This window comes from Vombatus ursinus, unplaced genomic scaffold (genome assembly GCF_900497805.2).
Source record: "Vombatus ursinus unplaced genomic scaffold, bare-nosed wombat genome assembly UNPS02014798.1, whole genome shotgun sequence".
Classification (NCBI taxonomy): domain Eukaryota; kingdom Metazoa; phylum Chordata; class Mammalia; order Diprotodontia; family Vombatidae; genus Vombatus; species Vombatus ursinus.
In genome coordinates, this window is record NW_020954576.1 from 36061458 (window position 1) to 36082049 (window position 20592).

The 20592-nt window shown below is 35.3% G+C and overlaps 1 protein-coding gene across 1 annotated transcript in view; it reads left to right on the forward strand.

The window, feature by feature from the left end:
* USH2A (usherin) overlaps positions 1-20592 on the forward strand; it is a 944914-nt gene that overhangs the window by 356184 nt on the left and 568138 nt on the right. The window contains exons 25-29 of the mRNA XM_027871555.1: positions 913-1043; positions 2621-2894; positions 7922-8125; positions 8248-8328; positions 12907-13101. Of these exons, the coding sequence (XP_027727356.1) occupies positions 913-1043; positions 2621-2894; positions 7922-8125; positions 8248-8328; positions 12907-13101 (885 nt within the window). The remainder of the gene's footprint in view (positions 1-912; positions 1044-2620; positions 2895-7921; positions 8126-8247; positions 8329-12906; positions 13102-20592) is intronic.

Genomic DNA, 20592 nt, shown 5'->3' on the forward strand with positions numbered 1-20592 from the left:
TATATATATATATATATATATATATATATATATATATATATATAAAAAAATAGAGAGAGAGAGAGTTATATATATAGTTATATATATTATATAGTTATATATATAGTTATGGATAGATATGTATCAGTATGTGTGTGTGTAATATGTGTATATATATATACATATGTATAGCAAGAATGTAACATAGTAGTGCTGGTAAAACATCTCCCTTTCCTTCCATATTCCACTGCATCAATGGCAGACCTCCTCAGAAACTATAAGGAAGTTTGGGAAGGGATAGTGAAGTTTCAAGGAAGGAAAAAGGGAAACTGGTGAATAGAGAAATACTTCCCATTCTGGGTAGAAGTTACTCCTGCCCTTGGGTTTTCACAAGTCAGTTCTCTTTATGTCAGAAATGTGCTGAGTTTATGTAAGTTTATGGTCTTCACAGCAGACTATACAACCGCATAATACATTGATAAGTCAATTATTCGCTAACTAAAGTCACCGAGTTCCTTTCTAACTATTAAAATGATCTATGTTTAAAAGTTAAATAGAAAATTAATGGACATGACCCTAGTCATGATTTAGGGGTAAACTTGAAAGGTAAATTCTTGAGAGGTATGTCTTATGTTCCTCTTGCTTTTTCTATTCAATTACAAAGGGCATTATTCCATTGGTTTGCATTTTTCAAAAGTGAGCTATTCACTCACAATAATTAGCCATGTCAATAGTCAACAAGAATGTATTAAGCATCTACTTGGTGCTAGGCACTATGCTAAGTTATAGAGAATACAAAAAAAGGCCAAAAGAAAAAGAAAATAAAGTCTTTTCTCTCAAGGAGTTTACAGTCTAATGGGGGAGACAAGATACAAACATACTGGCTGTATTTTTTCACATTTTTCTAAAATATAAATTTTCTTATTTTTAAAGGATTTCTGGAACTCCATCCACATGTATTTCCTGGAGGAATGGATTTTGAAATTTCCTTTAAGTTCAGAACTGACAAAATGAATGGATTACTTTTATTTGTGTACAATAAGGATGGACCAGATTTTCTTGCTGTATGTTAATCTTGAAAGTATTTATTTTAAAATGCTTTTGCTAATGTTAATAGCCTTGCACTGTTATTTAATAGAGGATTAACTTAGGAAAGTAATCTATAATATTGTAATCACCTTCTTCCAGAAAAATTGTAATTTCCTCAATTTCATGTGACCAAAATTATGGTTTGTTTTACTATTACCATTACCACTGTTATGCAAAAACTTGATCATAGAACTGCTTACATTTCAGATCCATGACAAATGCATTGATGATTAATAAAAACAACAAAGCTTTTTTGAGAAGGAATTGAGGAAATTCCAGTTTTGGGTTACATCAGAATCAGAAACGAAAATATTTTACGTCCCAATCCATGCTAAAGTTAATTTTAATGGCCTTTGGATGTATGTTGAGATTTTATTCTTTAAAAATTATAACTAATCCATAATGGGCCTTGATAAACTCTCAAAAAATAGGGGTGAAAACCCCAAATTACACATTTTTGTCATAGAACCAAAGGAAACTGATTGAAAACTCAGACTCAGAAGTCTTATATGTATTGTTAATATATAATAAAATACATACTTACATAATTCAAGAATTTAATTCTTCTTTATAAACTATTTTCCCCCAAATATTTATTGACAACTTTCTTTGTGTTGACATAATACAAGAAAAGAAAGGAAATGCCAAGTAGAGAGCATTTTCTCTGCTCCGAAGTAGCTTTTTTCCATGTACCTTCAATAATACCTTCACTGCATTTTGCCAAGTTTTACCAAGAATACAGAAAAGCTTTTCCCTTGGGCTAATCTAATATTTTTCATTTGAAAAAATTCTTTCTTAAAATTTAGTCTCCAATTTGCCTACTATCAAAATAAGAGAATGGCAAACTATACCATTATGACAGAATTGAGGGAAAAATGTATGGAGACCTTCCTTTATCACAAAATTTGGGTAAAGTGAGTTCATATTAGAAAATGCTACACTAATCTAAAAATACACAAAGAAGCAATTATGTTAGTTAGATATTTGAAATAATAAAACTAAAATATAGAATCAAAATATATCTTATCAATTTGAAATTGAGTTTGCTATAACCAGTAAAAATAAGCTTAATCAAGCTTGACATTTCATTTTCTTATTGTCTTGTCATATTCTTTCCCAAAATTAAATTGATACATGAAGTACTATTTTCTCATTTCCTAAAAACTCCAATAGAAATAGAGCCGTGGTTCAAACTGTCCTTTTTTCCCCCTCCAGTTGCTTATGTTAGACTTTAATCTTCTAACTGGTACAAAAAACCTGAATAGAATAGAAATACTTTGTTTTAGACTACATTGTACTATAGCACATTGTCTAATCATTAGTGGATATGAATTTGTTTGACTTATCGTTACATTTTGATGTCAATTATAAGTTGGCAAGGCACTTTGTTATATGCCATTGTAGTCATCTATAGGATAAATGTGAGCATTTTAATGGAGTACTTTGAGTGGAATTTCTTGCTCTTGGAGAGAAATTGACCTTTTGCTCCCTTCTGTGCTGTCATCCTGCCATCTTTTTATACACCTATTTTCTTTTTTAATTTGAAATACAGACAGAGTTGAAGAGTGGAATTCTGAGCTTCCTGTTAAAAACCTGTATTACTTTTACACAAGTGGATCTATGGTTAGGACTCTCCTATTGCGATGGAAAGTGGAATAAAGTAACCGTGAAAAAGGCAGGCTCAGTAATATCAGCAAGTGTGAATGAACTGATGAAGCATGTGTCAGAATCCAGTGCCCAGCCGCTGATGGTGAATTCCCCAGTCTATGTCGGAGGAATGCCACAAGTGCTGCGGGACACCTATGAAGAGCTAAGTTTGGAACAAGGTAAAATCTACCAAGACAAATTCAAGAGTGGATCAAGGCTGAGTGTGGTCATTCCACAAGATCAGTCTTCCTTCTAGATTTGCGGGAGGTCAGTGTCCTATCATGGCTCTAGGCTGAAAACACATTTGGCATTAAAAGAAACCTAAAATATAAAGGATTCTAAAGTACTCTCTTAAAGGTATGTTCCTGCTATCCCCAAATACTACGAGTTTACCTACTTGTTTACATGCATTATGAGCATTCAATGCCTTCAACACATAAGTATAGCATTCATTACATCTATTTTGTATATTTTCTTGTATATATTCCCCTCATGTTTTCTACGTATATTCTCTTTGGACATATAATTAATTTGTATTTTTAGAACTAGAAACAAATTCTTTCCCATAAAAAGTTATAAATTCATCAGTTTGTTCTGTTTACATTTGTCTTCTCAAGACTAATATTTATCTATTATCATCAAGCTCTTGTGGTTTGATCAAAAAAAAATACAAGCAAATGAAGTTTTTAGCTGACTCCTGAATTTTTGAAATTCAAATGTACTTGGGAAATGCAAATATATTGTCAATTATGAAATAGAAAGCATGAATAAAATAACTTCACTTTTAAAAGTTGCTATAAAAATAGAAGTGTGGATCCACTTAATGTATTTGCCTATTCTGTTTTTCATCTGATAATAGTCTGAGTTTCTTCTTTGGCTGTGAAATGTATTAGAGCTACTGGACACATAGCAAAATATAATTCCACAGAGAAGTTGCCCTAAGTAAAAAAAAAAATTAAGATCTATCTATTATGAATGGTAAAAATTCCATTAAGAAGTCTTTGTCTATTTAGGGATTATATAAAGATTTACATGTTTTTAAATAGAGAACAACAATATATGACAAGATGAAATTAGCCTTTTTAAAGGGGTATCAGTAAAGAATTAATGAAAAAGTGGGACATAATGCCATAATGACACTTGAGAAGTAGATTAGCTAAAAATTTTGCATTCTTCTACATGGTTCTCCAAGTTTTTAAGTTCCTGACATTAGAACAAAATGTGAAAACCTATTGTTAGATTAAAAAGTGTCCTTTAATGTAGAAATATGGAGACATTGAAATTGAGTCATGGAAGGAGCTTACTCTCTGTTCCAGAAACTCACCTGTGTATGTGTGTGTCTGTATCCATTAAAACAAAGACAAAATTTGCATTTCAATCTTTTATGTAATATTTACGTAGATGCTGAATAGGATTATATACACACACATATATATATATGACATAATTAAACCTGAAATATAAAAGGGAACAAGAATTTATTAAGCAGCTACTATGTGCTAGGAACTATGCTAAATATTTAAAAAAATATTATCTAATTTTATCCTCACAATAACCACGAGAGCTAGGTTATTATGGGAGCTATTATTATCCCCATTCTACAGTGGAAACTGACGCAGGCAGAGGTTAAATGATTTGCCAAGGATCGCATGGCTAGGAAGTATCAGAAACTGGATCTGAACTCAGCTATTCCTGATTCCAGGTCCAATGCTCTAACCACTGTGACACCTTACTGCCTCTGTGCTATGGAAAGAATACTTTATTTCCATTTTGCTAAACTATATCTATCATGACACTATCATCTAAATCTTCAACTTCATGTTTAACTTAAGAAAAGGGAAATATTTCCAGCTATTTAAAAATGAATACTTTTATATATATGTATGTGTATAGATGGATATGATAAAGATTGATATTTAGATATCTAGGTATCCACAAAGTATCTAGATACATACATACTATATATATATATATATACACACACACACACATGTATGTATGTATGTATGTCTTTCTATTATCTAATATAGTATAGATATATAAATACTATATGCAGTATAAATATATTATTAGATATATGCTATATATACTTACTATGTAATATATTAACAGCATAGATATGAGTGTTTTGGTATCTAGCTATCATCTTTCTATCTACCATATCTTTCTGTTGCTGTTTCTCTCTCCACTTATTTATCATGGCTCCTCATTAACAACAAGAATAAACTCATTACAATATTCTAATACTTGAAACTTCTTTTCTAGGCCCTCCCTTAGCCCTGTCTCACAGAATAAAATAGGTGAATATTCTGTGGCTGTATTAGTATTGCTGCCTTCTAAAGATAAGATTAGGGTTTGAGATTGCGCTTGTGATTTCATCAATGTAAAAGAGTAGGATGAAGAAATTCCCTCTTCTGTTGCAGGTCAGCGTGTCTATTATCACTTACAGTCTTAGGGAACTAGTTGTCCAGAGAACTGAGAAGTGAAGGGTTTTCTCTGGTCCTATAGTTAGTACATGTCAGAGGTAGCTCTGGCTTTGAGACCATTTTGTTCTCTAGTTGCTGCATTTAGCTGCTACCTTGCTGTTTTCTTAGCCAATTAATTTTTTTTGTTTGAAATTATAATGTAGTGTTTATTGCCCTCTTACATGTGTAATTGCATGGTGTTCTATAATCCTGTGCTCTCCTTTTACCCTCCATCTTTAGTTTTGGTAAGGGTTTTCATCTCTTCATGAGTCACAACGAGGAAGGGATTTTGTTTGCTCAGGTCACTGTCAGAATTGGGTGTAGCAAAATCAGCACTTTAAGCTATTGGACCAGTTTCAGAGTTGAGAGTATGGTATTTCACCACACAATCGTTACCACTGCAAAATCGATGTATCTTGTTTTTTCAGTCCAAAAATTGGTTGATAACTTTTCATTGTGTAATCATGACATGGTATAATTCTGTTTATGTCACTTAAAACATAAACAGAGCAGCAATGTATTCACCAGTTGCATATGGATACACATTTACTTCCCATGTATTATGAACCTCTAGCCTAGAATTCTCAGTGCAAGCATGTTGTCAGTATTCAATTTTAACATACATTCACGAGTATTCCATGCATCCTAATCTTGCACCAAAGACAGTTTAGTAATAAATGATTTTTAAGTAATACCAGCACACTTTTTAAAAGCTTCATATAATAGTTGCATCCCATTTTTGCAAAAAATGGCATAAAATCTGCGACGATTATGAGGTGAAATATGGTAATTTCTAGTTTCACCCTCAGTGATGTGCTATCTTGGGCAGTCACACAATTGGCACCTATGCTATCATGCATCTAATTATGTGTGTGTGTATTCAGAGCTCACACACTTTCCATTCTGAGAATTGTTACAAAGTAAAGTGTGGGTCAACACTAACCAAATAGTGCCATTCGTAACTGCTAGAATCTAATTCTATGCCTGCAAATTCACCCATGTATTTTTTAAGCATTATTTTTATGTTACTTGTTATACTACTATGTTTGGCTTTTCTATCATTTTTCTTTTTGATGATATGGAAATCATGACAGAAGTAAAATAATTCACCTAAGTGTTATCAGCAAATCTGTGCTAGAATAAGGATTCTAATTGTTTGTTTCTAAACTTCCAAGCTAATGATTATCCATTGAGCCACCCTGCCTCAATGTTGAGCCCTTATTTTTTGGTTTCTATTTTCAGGTTAGTGTATCAATATTAATCAGTCTGGACTAAAGAAATGATAGTTACATAGTGGGAGACACAAGGAAACAGGACACATAAACTTAGTATGTTAGGAGACCTACATAGTAATGAGATGACATAAATGCTGAACAAACCAATCTGGTCTCTGTCACAATTAACTTTTATTTTAATGTTAAACATTGTATTATTTGCTGTTGCTACTTTGAGCAGATGCAGTTTGATTTGGAAGTCACTAATCATCTGTTTTTACCCTTTCAAACTTCAGAGTGTTTTGTTAAAAGACAGGGAGTTTGTGTGTTAGATGCCCTAAACCTGGTTGTGTTTACCCTTCTTAGTTACAATTCAGTATTTCTTCCCAAGCAGAATAATGTCAAACCTCATTGAGCTGATGTCTGTTTACTCAAAATAGCATGTAATTCAAAGCAACTGCTATTCCCTGGCTGACTAGATGCCCTATGGTTCTTTAACAAAAATATTGAATAATCTAAACCCATCTCATCCGAATTCTGTGTTAAAGCTTAATAAGACTTCTCTGTATTATGTTTATTTTGAAATCTATTCTGTAAAATACGCATTCTTGTAAAAAAAATTCCTGTTAAGGCTGAATCCTGGTCCTTAGTACATGACTCTGAATGAAAGATTCCCAGTCAATTTAGGGGCCATTTTGTATGTCCAAAAATATGAGACCAAACATGTGCACATGCCTCATTGAAAAGAATGGGTTGCAGTGGCTCTTTCTCAGTAGAATTATCTATGTGAAGATAAAATCTGTGCCTCCAAAACACTTATTAAGCAATTTCTGTACTGATTAATTCTGGGATATTAACTGTGTGGACCTTTCCTGCTTCCTTGCATGGAGTGTTCAAAGAGGTTTTTTTTTTTTTTAAAGAAAGAATGTTTTAAGAATGATTGAGTTAGATAAATTATTCTTATTGGGCATTAGAAATATAGTGTCTGAAGTATAGGATTTGATTTGTCACCTGTCCTCCAGAAAGTCAGTATTTAGGTGCTCAAGTAGTTGAAGAAAAGCAGGGGTAAGGTACAAGTAAGTCATTTTCTGTTCCCAAAAAATCACATTTAGTTAAATTTGTTTTCACAAGGAGTTAAAGTGTGTGTGTGTGTGTGTGTGTGTGTGTGTGTGTGTGTGTATGTATAAAGAATGCTGCTGTGGGTCTGCAAAACAGTAACTAAACAGGCACTTATTAAGTGCAGGCTTTGTGACTGCTATTTGTGAGAGAAGAAAAGGGTAAAGCATCATAAAGTGAAGATGTATAGTAATCAGTGTCTATACCTTCAGTACAACAGAATTGTAACCTTTTTAGCCTGATAAAATCAGGAGGTGGAGGGACAGGATTCCTCCAACAGATCTTAAAAGTTAATATTTACATCTTAGAGTTCTCCTTGTCATAGGAAATACAGTGCTGTAGACAACAAAAATGATTGTTAATTAATGACTCAAGCTCTTTATGTGATACTAATCCCTTACTATTTGCTAGGTTTCGGTGGTTGCATGAAGGATGTTAAATTTACACGAGGTGCTGTCGTTAACTTGGCATCTGTGTCCAGCGGTGCTGTCAGAGTCAATCTGGATGGATGCCTATCAACTGCCAGGGCTGTTAACTGCAGGGGAAATGACTCCATCCTGGTTTACCGGGGGAAAGAGCGGAGTGTTTATGAGAGTGGTCTACAGCCATTTACAGGTAACATGTTGGTTCCTTAAATTAAATGCTACATGTCTCCTGCTCACCTTATCCTCCCCTCCACCCACAGTCAATTCTACATGAATAACTTCTTATCTTGTTATTTATTATTTCCACTTAAGAATATCTGTACAGAGTGGTGGCCTCAAATGAAGGAGGATCAGCAGGCAGTGTTTGGAGTCGGGGGCGCACAAAAGGAACAGGTAAATGCAGTTTTCCAATTGTATTCCTCTATTTCCTTGTGTGTTTATTTTATAGATTTAGGTGCAAGTGTGCCCATATTGGGATTGAACAGAATAGGCAGGTAAAGGCCAAAGGTAAGCACTTTAAATAGGGATGGGGACTAGACTTGTGATTTCTTTGGGTAAGGGAACTCCCAGATGAGGAAATTTCCTATACTGAAGCAAATTGACATCTTTCTATGTAACTTATAGATTTAGTGTGGCCTAGAAATACAAAGTATATCCAATTTTATCACTGAAAGATGTGTGTGCGTGTGTATGTGTGTGTGTGTGTGTGATTAAGTGAAAAAGAAAGGTTGTAGGATGTAGTTAGCTGCCTTAGAAGATTGTTTTAGATAGAAGATGTATTTTTGGAAGGTTAAAATTCATCCTATAAAAACCTGAATGAATAAGCCATAGAGATCAGATGCTATCATCTTTATAATGGTAATCTGATTTTTTAAAAAAAGCACCTATTATGTATAAGGTACCATTCTAGGCAATGTTTTTTTTTTTCATTTTAAATAAAATTTTACAAAGGTAAAATTACAAATTGTTTCAACCCTCATGGAACTTCGATTTTACTAAGGGAATGCCAAGTCATGCCATTTGCCTCTCCCCACCTCCAACTTCTCATAGCTCTTCCTTCTTTCCATGGTCCAGGAATCAGGATTTCTCTCCAATCTGGCCAGCTGATCTTTTCTTACCATTATCATATATTATTTTCCCTGTCTGTGGAAGTGCATGTGTGTGTGTGGGGGGGTGTAGAAGACTCAATAGATATTGTGTTGATTCTCTCTTGCCTTATCAGATCCTTATTACATCCTCTTTCTGTACCTCTTTAGCCCCTCCATCTCTGATCACCTCTGCAGTTAACATTTACCATATGAGTTATGTTACTGATAAAAATATAGGATAATAGAAGGTCCTACCAGACCTACCCAACAACATTCTTTAAAATTGGCTGGATTTTGCTGCTTTCTTAAATTGATTAGAATGGGAAAGCAAAATATGTTATGAAAATTATATTTGTACCTAGGATGACAGGCAAAGAAGTCTAACAATCAACTACTGACCTCATTCTTTTGATGAGGAAGCAGATACTCACATTCTAATGTTGTTTTTCTTCCCTTGACTTACAATAGGAAGAGAAGGGTAGACTTAAGGATTTGTTACATACCCTTACCATTACAATTACAATACATGAAACAGTGATGAAGCATCCACTGTGTACAGAGAACTGAGTATTGTCACTAAGTACAGAACATATAGTACTTTCTAGGGACTAGAAAATACAAGGTTAAGTTAACATATAGTGCCTACTATTAAGGAGTTTGGAATCTAATAGTGATGGAAAGACACAAATGCGAATAGGTAAGATAAACAATGTTATAGGAAAAGTGTTTTGGAGAATTACAAAGTGCTTAAGGAGAAGGGGCAGTTCTGGGGAAGTTCTACAGTTCACCATTATTGTGTGACCTGTACAAGTAGGTGCTTAATAAATGCTTGTTTTATTGTATTTTATCATCTACCTGTGTCTAACAGATGAAACCCTGGAAAGACTCCCTTGTATTTAGGAAATTTAAATTGGCTGCTTAGATCCCAAGTATCAGAACCATCTTAATGAGTCAAATGTCTTTCCAGTATTCTACCAAAGTCCTTGGAAAGGAAAACAAATAAACAAAACCCCTATTCATCTTGGTTTGTGCCAGGACCTGGAGTTAGGAAGATGTGAGTTCAAGTTCAGTCTCAGATACTTAATGCCTGTGTGACCTTAGGTGAGTCACTTAACCTCTGTTTGCCTTGGTTTTTTTTCCAATTGCAAAATGGGGATAATAATAGTAACCTCACAGGGTTGTTTCTGAGTATCAAATAAGAAAATGTTTATAAATTGCTTAACACAGTGCCTGGCACATAATAGAGTCTATATAAATGCTAGTTATCAATATACTTATTATTATTATTATCATCATTATAACCGGAGAGTACAAAGGTAGGAGGAACGGGTGACTGCAGTGACCAGTGATCTATTTAAATAACATAGATATTTTCAAACATTCTTTCAAGGTTGGTCATGAAAGAACTCTATGAAATATGAATTTGAGTGTAGTAGGTACCTGACATTTTGAATCAAGAGACATGCTAGGAAAATGCACACACATTAAAATGTTGTCTTCCTATGTTCTTTGCAAAAAAAGAGGCTATTTTAAACTGAATAATAAACACATGGTCTTTAGTGGGGGGAGGGTGAATACTTCCATAAAAAAAGTTTTTATGGTAACATTTTTTTTGATGTCCCTAAGTAGTTTGTGGGTCCTTTATCCCTAGAGAGCTTCCAGAAAAGAATAGTCATAGATGTTTACTAAAGCTTAGAAATTGTGTAATACATCCCTCTAATTTTGTAGATGAGGAAACTGAGGATGGGGTTGGGAAAACAATTTGCCTAAGATCACACAGGGAATAAATAGCAAAGCCATCATTTGAACTGGGCTCTGTTGACTCTAAATCTGGCCCTCTTTCCCTTGTGCTGTCATGATGCCATCATTTCAGTCACATCTGACTCTTTGTGACCCCATTTGAGATTTTCTTGGCCAAGATATTGGAATGGTTTGCCATTTCCCTCTCCAGCTCATTTTGCAGATGAGAAAACTGAGGTAAATGGGGTGAAGTGACTTGCCCAGAGTGACCCAGCTGGTTAAGTGTCTGAGGCCAGATTTGAACGCAGGAAAATGAATCTTCCTGAGTCTAGGTCTGATACTTTATCTGTTGTGCCACCTTGTTGCCCTTCTATGCCATACTGTCATATTTAGAGCTGACAAAAGACCTTCCTGAATCAATGGCCTCAAGGACCCTTCCAAATCCCAAACTGTCAACCTTTGAAATTATCTGGTCAAATCCCTTTATTTTTCAAACAAGAAAGACCAAGGAGAATTAGTGGCTTTTCCAAGACAATTGTCCATCCTAGATAGGTGAGATAGGTCCCTGCTTTTATATCAGAAGAAGCACCTGATTTCTTGAGCCCTCTTTTGCTTCTAGAATCCCATATTAGCTCATTGTGTTCAAATCATACTCGCGTGTGCTTTGCCCACATATTTCAAACCCTTCTTGATTATTAGCAGGCAAATCAAAGAACCGGCTTAGAACGTAATTCAGCAAAATAAATAGGTACCTTGAACATACATTGTTTACATAGCTTCATTTCCACCATTTTGAGAACTACCATGAAAGTGAGCAAATAGAACTCTGGGTTTATAGTAATGATCTGACCACATATGTTTATGCCATAAATTTATATTTACAATCTGACCACAACACTGAGCAGCTACATGTTCCCAAGGGTTGAAGAATAATTGCACTATTTAATTATTTTTGAGTCAGTTTTGCTATGTCCCTTATGAGAAGACCATCTGCTAGACAGTACCTTACCTTGCCCTGTGCTGCATTTCAGAACTAATAAAATCAATATTACTACAGTGTTGTCTGTAACTTGCAAGCTGACTGTATAGCTCATGGCTATTTTTTTATAAGTACCTATAATGTTTTAACTGTACTGCTGATAATTCCTCCCCTATCCCCATTTCTCTCACTCATATACACTGTATCCCTGAAATTGTTATTTCACTCATTGAAACAGTAGAATCAGAAAAAAGAAGATATTTGATGTGAGAAAACAGGAGTGATCATCCATCTACAGGGTCCGGGAGTCCACATACATTTATAGAAAGCCCATAATCCATCATCCTGTCATGGAGTTCCTTGGGCCTTTTCTCAGTACCCCTAGTGCAGTCTTCTGTGATGAAGTTGTTGCTGGCCAAATCTTGACTTGTTAAAGCAATATCTAGTGAATAAAGGATATAGATTTTTTTTTAAATTAGGGTACTATGTATCCATGTAAGTGTGGCATTTGATTTCTTTCAAACACCCCAGTTCCATTCTTCTTTTAAAAAAAATCAGAAGTGATTTGAAACGAAGTTCTCTGAGCAGGCTTTTCACAAGCTCATCTCCCTTTCTAACCAAAATGAGTAATTGTGAATGTGTCCCATATATCTCATCTCCTTGAGATTTGCTTTTTTTAGCTAATTTGAGGAGAAATTGAATTGAGAAAATGAAATCAGACATTTGAACATGATCACATTTGTGATATTTTGTGCCCACGATATAAAAGTGTCAAACTACTCTGTATAATAACAGTCTAATTATCTTGCTTCAAAGAGTTACATCATTCTATTGCTTGAGCTTGTTAGCTGCCTACTATCCACCTCCTTCTTTATGAGTGATGTTTAAACATGTTGGATATATTCAATGTTTTTGGAAAACTTGGACTAGACAAGGAAGAATGTTATGTAGATGGAGTTTTGATGGTTTTGAAATATAGCTTGAACTGAATGGCTCAAGATGTGCAGTCATATTAAATCAATGCTGAAAAGTTACAACTCTAATAAACTGTATTTATGCTAATGGTTGAGTCTGATTTACTGCCATCATTAAAAGTTGAAGAATAGGGGCAATAGTCTTCTCAGAACTGCCATTTTCTCTATTTTCTCTTTTATCCTTCTACAGCTCCACAAAGTGTACCAACCCCCACAAAAGCTCACAGCATAAATGGTTACAGCATTGAAGTGACCTGGGATAAACCTGTTGGGGTCAGAGGTATAATTGAGAAGTACATTGTGAAGGCATATGATAAGAGTGGTCCTCATCTGCCCCATGTAGTTGCTGCCACTGTTGAGTTTGTCAACCCCAGTGCCCTCACAGGTAAATTGCATTGCCTAACGGAGTAGATTAAAGAAAAGAGGATTTTGGCTTTTGTTTGTTTTTGAATAAAAAATTTTCATTAAGCTGGGAATTGTTTTCTTAAATGCTTTCAAGGATGCTTCTTCATCTGTACAAATCAATACCTATTACCTGATACAGGGAATGTCAAGGTCCATGCAGGAATATTGTTTCAGAATAGCTAGAAATATAGAGAATATTCATTGTTTGTTTCCTTGCAATGATAGCATTTTCTCCATTCCCAAAGATTTAGGTATAATATCTCACAGGGCAGTGAGAGTGGGTATACATTGCTATTACTCTGTAACTCCACCCTGGAAAGCCTGCATATGTAGCTACATCAGACCAAAGCCCCTCTCACCTTCTAATTACTTTTTAGATCTCAAGTTGAGCCCAGTAAAGATTTTGCATTATAAAATCTCTGGTTGAGCCCTGTCCTTTCAGATTTAGAGAGTGGTAGGGGATCAGGAGTCTGAGTGGCAGCAACTTATCTGGTCAGTTCCTCTGCAATAGACATGGTGCGGCATGCAGAAAGGGTGGCATTTTGACACCCACATATACTACATAAAGAATAGTAATATTATAAAGAACTTTCATTTATGTAGGATTTCCAAAAAAAAATCACATAATCTTGTAACACATATGGTCCAACTGTTTCTAACAAGAAATATCTCTACATCATAAACAAGTGATCTTTCAGCCTTAAATTGAACTCACCACCTCCAGAGATAGTCCATTGTATTTCTGAATAACTGTTAGGAATTTTCTCTTGCATTCATCTTTTAGACTTTTACCTATTATCATGAGTGCCAGTCTGTCAACTACTTGAGGACAACTCTCAGTTATCCAGTCCACTTTATGTCTTTTCTTCAGGTTAAACTACCCAGTTCCATAGCTGATTCTCATAGGACATCATCTCAGGGCCCTACACTAGTTTAGGTACTATTTTTCTTTCAAGGAGTCTGTGAAGCAGGTAGTACAGTATAATCATCACCATTCTACAGATTGAGAAACTGAGGCTCAAAGAATTTATGTGATTTGCCCAATATCACAGGGCTAGTAGTCAATATGGAAAATAAGATGGGAACTCTTTTCTTCTACCTCCAAGTCCAGCATTCTTTCCACTTTATTGAGCTGCTTCACAGCACTCTAACATTTAAACCACTCAGAATAAATGGAGAAAGTCATGTTCTAGTACAGAAATATTAAAACATACAAAGTGAAGTGATGTAAGTGATTTTATGCAAAATGCAGTCACTAGCTTTAAGAAACTTTAGTCTTACTAAAAATAATCATGTATTCTACATAGACGATTTTTTTTTGGGTGAGGAAATGGGGTGAAGTGACTTGCCCAGGGTCACACAGCTTGTAAGTGTCAAGTGTCTGAAGACAGATTTGAACTCAGGTCTTCCTGAATCCAGGGTTGGTGCTCTATCCATTGCACCATCTAGCTGCCCTTCTACATAGATGATTTTTAAGAAGTATATATTTTGACTTAATATTTTTAAATAAAAAATGTAAAATCAAGAAAAATAGTCTTTAAAGTATTTTTGAATATACTTTACAGATGTATTTATATTGTAAAATATAAAAATATATTAAACAAATATTAAATAAAATATAGTATAAAATAAATATATTTTACTTTGTAAAATAATATATAGTTTGCATAAAATCAAGAGAAATAATTTTAAAGTATATTTCTTAAGTTAAAAAATGATTTAATGTACTATGAAACTAAATAATTTTTTAAAAAATTGATCAAGTGACCGAAAATGACTATTTAGTAATTTAAATGCTGAATGTTAGCAAGAGAAGAAAATTTAGTTTCTAACTCAGATAGATAACAATATATGCTGTTTAATACTGTAAATGCTTCAATGCTTAAACCCATTGCAACTGATGTGTTCTCTCCTATTCTCAGTGCGGGAAATAGTCTGGACTAAGTCATAAGGATGTACCTTGAGTGATTTCATGGATTTCCTATTCCTGTTATCTCACTATCCTTTCAGGCACTTCGATTTACAACCTCAGAGTCATCTTAGACTTCACTGCCCCTTACTCACCATGTCCAACCAGTTGCCACAGTGTCATTGATCACACTTCCCAGTGTTTCATATCTGCCCCTCTCTTCATTCATGTAGCCACATTCATAGTTGAGGTTCTTACCACTGCTCACCTGGACTACTGCAGATAGCTTCTTAATTGGTCTCTCTGTCTTCAATCTTTCCCATCTCCATTCCATCTTCCTTTCAACCGCCAAATTGACATCTTAATGTACAGTTCTGATTGTGTTACTCAAAAAGTATCAGTAACTCTATCTTGTTTCTAGGATACAATGCAAAAAAGTCTTCTGTTTCACATTTAAATAATCAGGACCAAATCTCTTTCCCTACCATTTAACATTATTTCTCATCACACACTCTTTATTCCACTCAAAATGACCAGCCTGACATTGCCTGGATGTGACACTCCAGCTATTGTCTCTTTTCCCTTGTATAGGGTGTCCTCCATGCCTGGAACAGCCTCTCTCCTCACCTGTCCCTCTTGGAATCCCTATCTCCTTGCTAGGATCAGCTCAAGTTTCATCACCTACCTGAAGCCTTTCTGATCCCCCATTGTTAGCTCTTTCCTCCTAAAATCACTTATTAACTTTGTACATATTTTGTATTAACTTTTTTTTGTCTTATATGAAAGCTCCTGAGGTAGTAATGTTATTTTGAGAGCAGGGTTATTTCATTTTTGTCTTTATGTTGCTGGCATTTAGCATAGTGCTTTGTACACAGTGGGTATTTAGTAAATGCTTGTTGAATTCCCACTGGTATAGTGGGAAGGGTGCTGGTCTTACAGTTGGGAAGATCTGGGTTCAAAATCCAGCCTCAGATATTTATTGCAGATATGACCCTGAACAAATCACTTTACCTCTCAATGCCTAATTTTTTTCATCTGTAAAATGAGGGAATTGTATTCAGTGATTCCTCAGGTCCTTTCTTTCTCTGAATCTATGATCCTATGAATTTAATTCCATATCTCATTCTACCTTCACCTATTCTACCCAAAGCTAGGTATGGAAAAACCTGTGCATAGCTCAGTTGTGTTCTTTATATCATTATACTGTTTCTACCACAATATATTACATTATACCATTTATACCATATACCATACTAAACATTGCCCTAGGTGATATGATTCAGATCAAGTACTCTTTCTGTTCTAATCACTTGCTCCTGATTCACTGCAGAGAGGGGTTGCTTAAATGTGAATTGAGGTACAAAGTTCAGTAGTGATTTCTCAGTGGTCCAATGTGTATCCACAGAATTAGAGTTGTAACAGACTTCAGTCACCATCCAGTCCAAAAAGAATTTCTACACTAGCATTCCTAATGATTAGTAGTCTAGCTTGTGCCTGAAAACCTCTAAGGAAGGGAACCCAGTACCTCTTGAGAGAGCTCTTCTCGCTTTTGGACTGCATCCTAAGTATATAATTTGCTATTAGAGAGTAGCTCAAGCAATAGGAAGAAAATGAAGTCATTGTGCCTGATTAGAAATGAGATTCAAAGATTAATGTATATATAAGTATAATGCTTAAAAGTTCTGTAGAGTAAGAACAATAATAAGAAATTAAATTCCATGCAATTTCTAAATCATGTGTCATAATGTTGGGAAATCCAGTCAGTCAATCAATAAATATGTATTAAATACACTGTGCTAAGCATTGGAGAACCATAGAAAGACAAAAGGCAGTCCCTGCTCTCAAGGAGCTTACTGTCTAGTAGAGAAGCCAGCATGATGTAATAATGGACTATATGTGCAAACACTCATCAAGCATTCTAGGGTGGTGAATGGTGGCTAAGAATACTACTACTTCTACAACTTCTGCATTTCCCAAATGATCTTGCAACAGTACTGGATGAATAATATTTCTGACCCATTAGAGAAAAGCATAAGCAGAAAAAAGTTGGAGTAATCGTGTTATAAGAGTGAGGGATAACTGATATATAATCTTCTTGCTCTGTTATAGTCACATAACATCGATAAAAGTCAAGGTAGGACCCTGACATATTAGGTGATCCTTCAGCCCATCCCATCTCCCACTCAAGGGAGATTTGTGAAGGAATATGGATAATGGTTGCATAGGATGAGTAGGCAAGGATGGAGGAAATACATCATAGGATCATACAATCACCAATGTGTTCACAAAGCCATTGTATTTATTGTAATATGTTATTTGGAATTTACAGTGTCATAAACCTACATATGGAAACTCAGGTGGACTCTTTATTTACATTTATTTGTGTATTTGTAAGGGGCTGTATGATGATACAGTGTTGACATTCTAGTGGGGGAGAAGAAACAATTGTACCTTTAGAATCTTAATTCATCAAAGGAAATGGAAGGAATTACATAAGAAAAACAGAGAACCTGGCAAAGTATTGATTCTGTCCTGAGAATCTGAAAAAAGGAAAGAAAAAGGAGAGAAACAAGAAGAATTCACCAGAGTAGAAAAAAGGGATAAAGAGGTGAAATTTATAATTTCTTATAATCTGGGTGTGGGGGAAGTAGAGTATGCAAACGTGGAGGAAGGATGTGGAGGGAGCTGGTATCAGATAAACTTCACCCTTATTTGAAAGGGACAAAGATGTGTTGAATACATACCTAGGTATGTTTGGGGTAGAAATACAGCAAATTCAACCCACAGACTAGCAGGAATGGGGGAAGTGATTAAAAGGGAAGATAATGCCCAGGAGCAAACAACCACAAGCACAACAAACTTCCTGATCCTGAAATGAAAATTAAAAGGGGGGGAGGGACCAGAAAAGCAAAGAATTAGAATTTAAGGGAGTCCTCTTCAAATGGAGAATAGTATAAACATTTGTGGTATATGAATATAATGGAATATTATCATGCCACAAGAAATGATGAAAGAGATAACTTCAGAGAATCCTAGTTAGTTCAAACTGATGTAGATTGAAATGAAAGGAAAGAGGTGCAATTTATGGGATGGTAACATTAAAAAGAAAAGCAACTTTGAAAGACTTAAGGACTCTGATCAATGCAATGATTAACCATATCTATAGAGGTCATATGATAAAGCATGTTACTTCCTAACAGGGAAGTCATAAACCCAAAGTAGATAAAAAAACCATGGTCACTTGACAGCCATTTTATTTGACTATGTTAATTTTTATGAGTTTTTTTTCTTTTTAATTAGAGGGAGGTGTTAGAGAGTAGAAATGAATGATTGGAAATAATGATGCCAAAAAATAAGAGGGTTATTTGATTTTTTTTTGTTGTTTTGGCAAGGCAATGAAGGTTAAGTGACTTGCCCAGGGTCACACAACTAGTAAGTGTCAAGTGTCTGGTCTGAGACCGGATTTGAACTCAGGTCTTCCTGACTCCAGGGCTGGTGCTCTATCCACTGTGTCACCTATCTGCCCTTGTTATTTGATTTTTTAAAAAAAAATGTCAGAAATGACAAGAATTTCAGAAGGAGGCAGAGAAAATAGGAAAGTTTTGAAAGTAATTGATTGAATATTAATTTTTTTTAAAAGCAAGTGGTAAGAACAATGAAATAGAGAGTCATGGTTTCATATACAGTTCTCTTTTTGTGCTCTTTGGTATATATATAGAAATAATTATTTTTGGTCTTCAAGTTCAGAAAAAATATTTTTAATTTAACAGGAGGTTACTGATAAATTTTAAGATGATGGAGCCATAAACATGTTTACAGGCACCACAAAGCAACCTACTAGATAGGGAGAGGTTGAAAATTAGTGAAACATTGGAGATGATAGGATAAATGGCCCACTGGAGAAAATGAAATTGAGGTTACATGTAATGGGCTTAGCCTTGACATCTAATATAGATGGCTTTCTCAAGGAATTTAGCCAAGAAAGGGGGAAGAGATATATAGGCCAATAGCTAGCAGGGATGGTCAGACCAAGTGAGAGTTTTTTAAGGATAGGAGGAGACATGACTTTTTTTGTAGGCATCAGGGACAGAGCCAGTAAATAGGGAGAGATTGAAGATTAATGAACAGGTGGAGAAGAAGGGGGAATAACAGGATCAAGGCTGTGTCTCTAGGAGTTTACCTTGGCAAGGAAAAGAGCCACCTTTTCATGTGAGATGGACAAAATAGAATGTGGGGGAAGACATCTGGATAGTAAGGTATGAGGAAGGAAGAAAAGTGAGATCTTGGCAAATGGATCCCTTTTTTTAAGTGAAGTATGAAGCAAGATTCTCAACTCAGGGTGGAGAAGATGGTATCTTGGAAGGCTCAGCACATTACTTAACACATAGTATGTGCTTTATATATGCTTGCTAATTTGTCTTTAGGAGAGATAAGAATGAGTAGACTACCTGATTGGTATGAAGTGAAAGGTGATTGCCTTGCTCTATCAAGGGACTATTTGAGATCAGATAACAAATGTATAAAGGAGTAAGCACAGTTTCATGATTTTCTCAAGTTCTATTCAGCAACAGATGAGTGGGCATGAATGAGGAAGATGGTGGGAGCAATCTAAGGGTGGGGTTTAAACAAGGCTGGCTTGGTGACAAGACAAGGGAGCAAGGTTTTCACTTGTAGAGAATCGTGTAGAGTTGAACTGATTCACCACAGGGTAAAAGGTAAAGAGGGAAAAGTAGGTGGTGAAGTGGATAGAGTGTCAGTCTTCTGAATTCACATCTGGCCTCAGTAACTTACTAGTTGTGTGACCATAGGCAAGCCATTTCACGCTATTTGCCTCAGTTTCCTCATCTGTAAAATAAGCTGAAGGAAATGGCAAACCAATCCACTATCTTTGCCAAGAAAACTCCAAATGGAGGGATGAAGAGTTGGGCACAACTGAGAATGACTTAAAAACAACAAACGTAGAGAAGGGAAAAGACAATTCAGTGATGATGGTTTGAGAAAAAATAGACGGAAAGAGAAATTGTATGTCACAGTGGGGACAAAGAACATGGGTTAGTCATCACAAAGGATAGGGAAAGATGAAAATAACAAATGATTATGATCAGATGAATGAATTTTAAAGTTCGTTGAACTTTAAAGGTGAAACACTTGTGGTTGATGGTAAGATCAAGAGTATGAACACTTCTGTATGTAGTTGTGGTAGAGTAGAGGGAATGACCATGGCAACTGCATAGACTGAGAAACTGAGAAGTTAGGGTATTTCTTTCCTCAATGATTGGATCACACACAGTCTTCCTCTTTACTCTAAATCCCCTAGAAGAGGTCAGGATTTGGAGTGAAGAGGAAGACTGTGTGTGATCCAATCATCAAGGAAGGAAAGAGAATGTTTTTGGGGTCTATAAAAAACTACAACTAGAATCTGATTGGGTGATCATTTGAATAGCTTGAGCCTCAAAGGAAGACTCAGTGAAGTTGTTAGAGGGAGAGTCTGTAAGTGACAAAAGGGAACAAGGAGTGTTCCAACTCTCTAACCAGTGAGTATGGAGAGAGAGGTATGAGAAA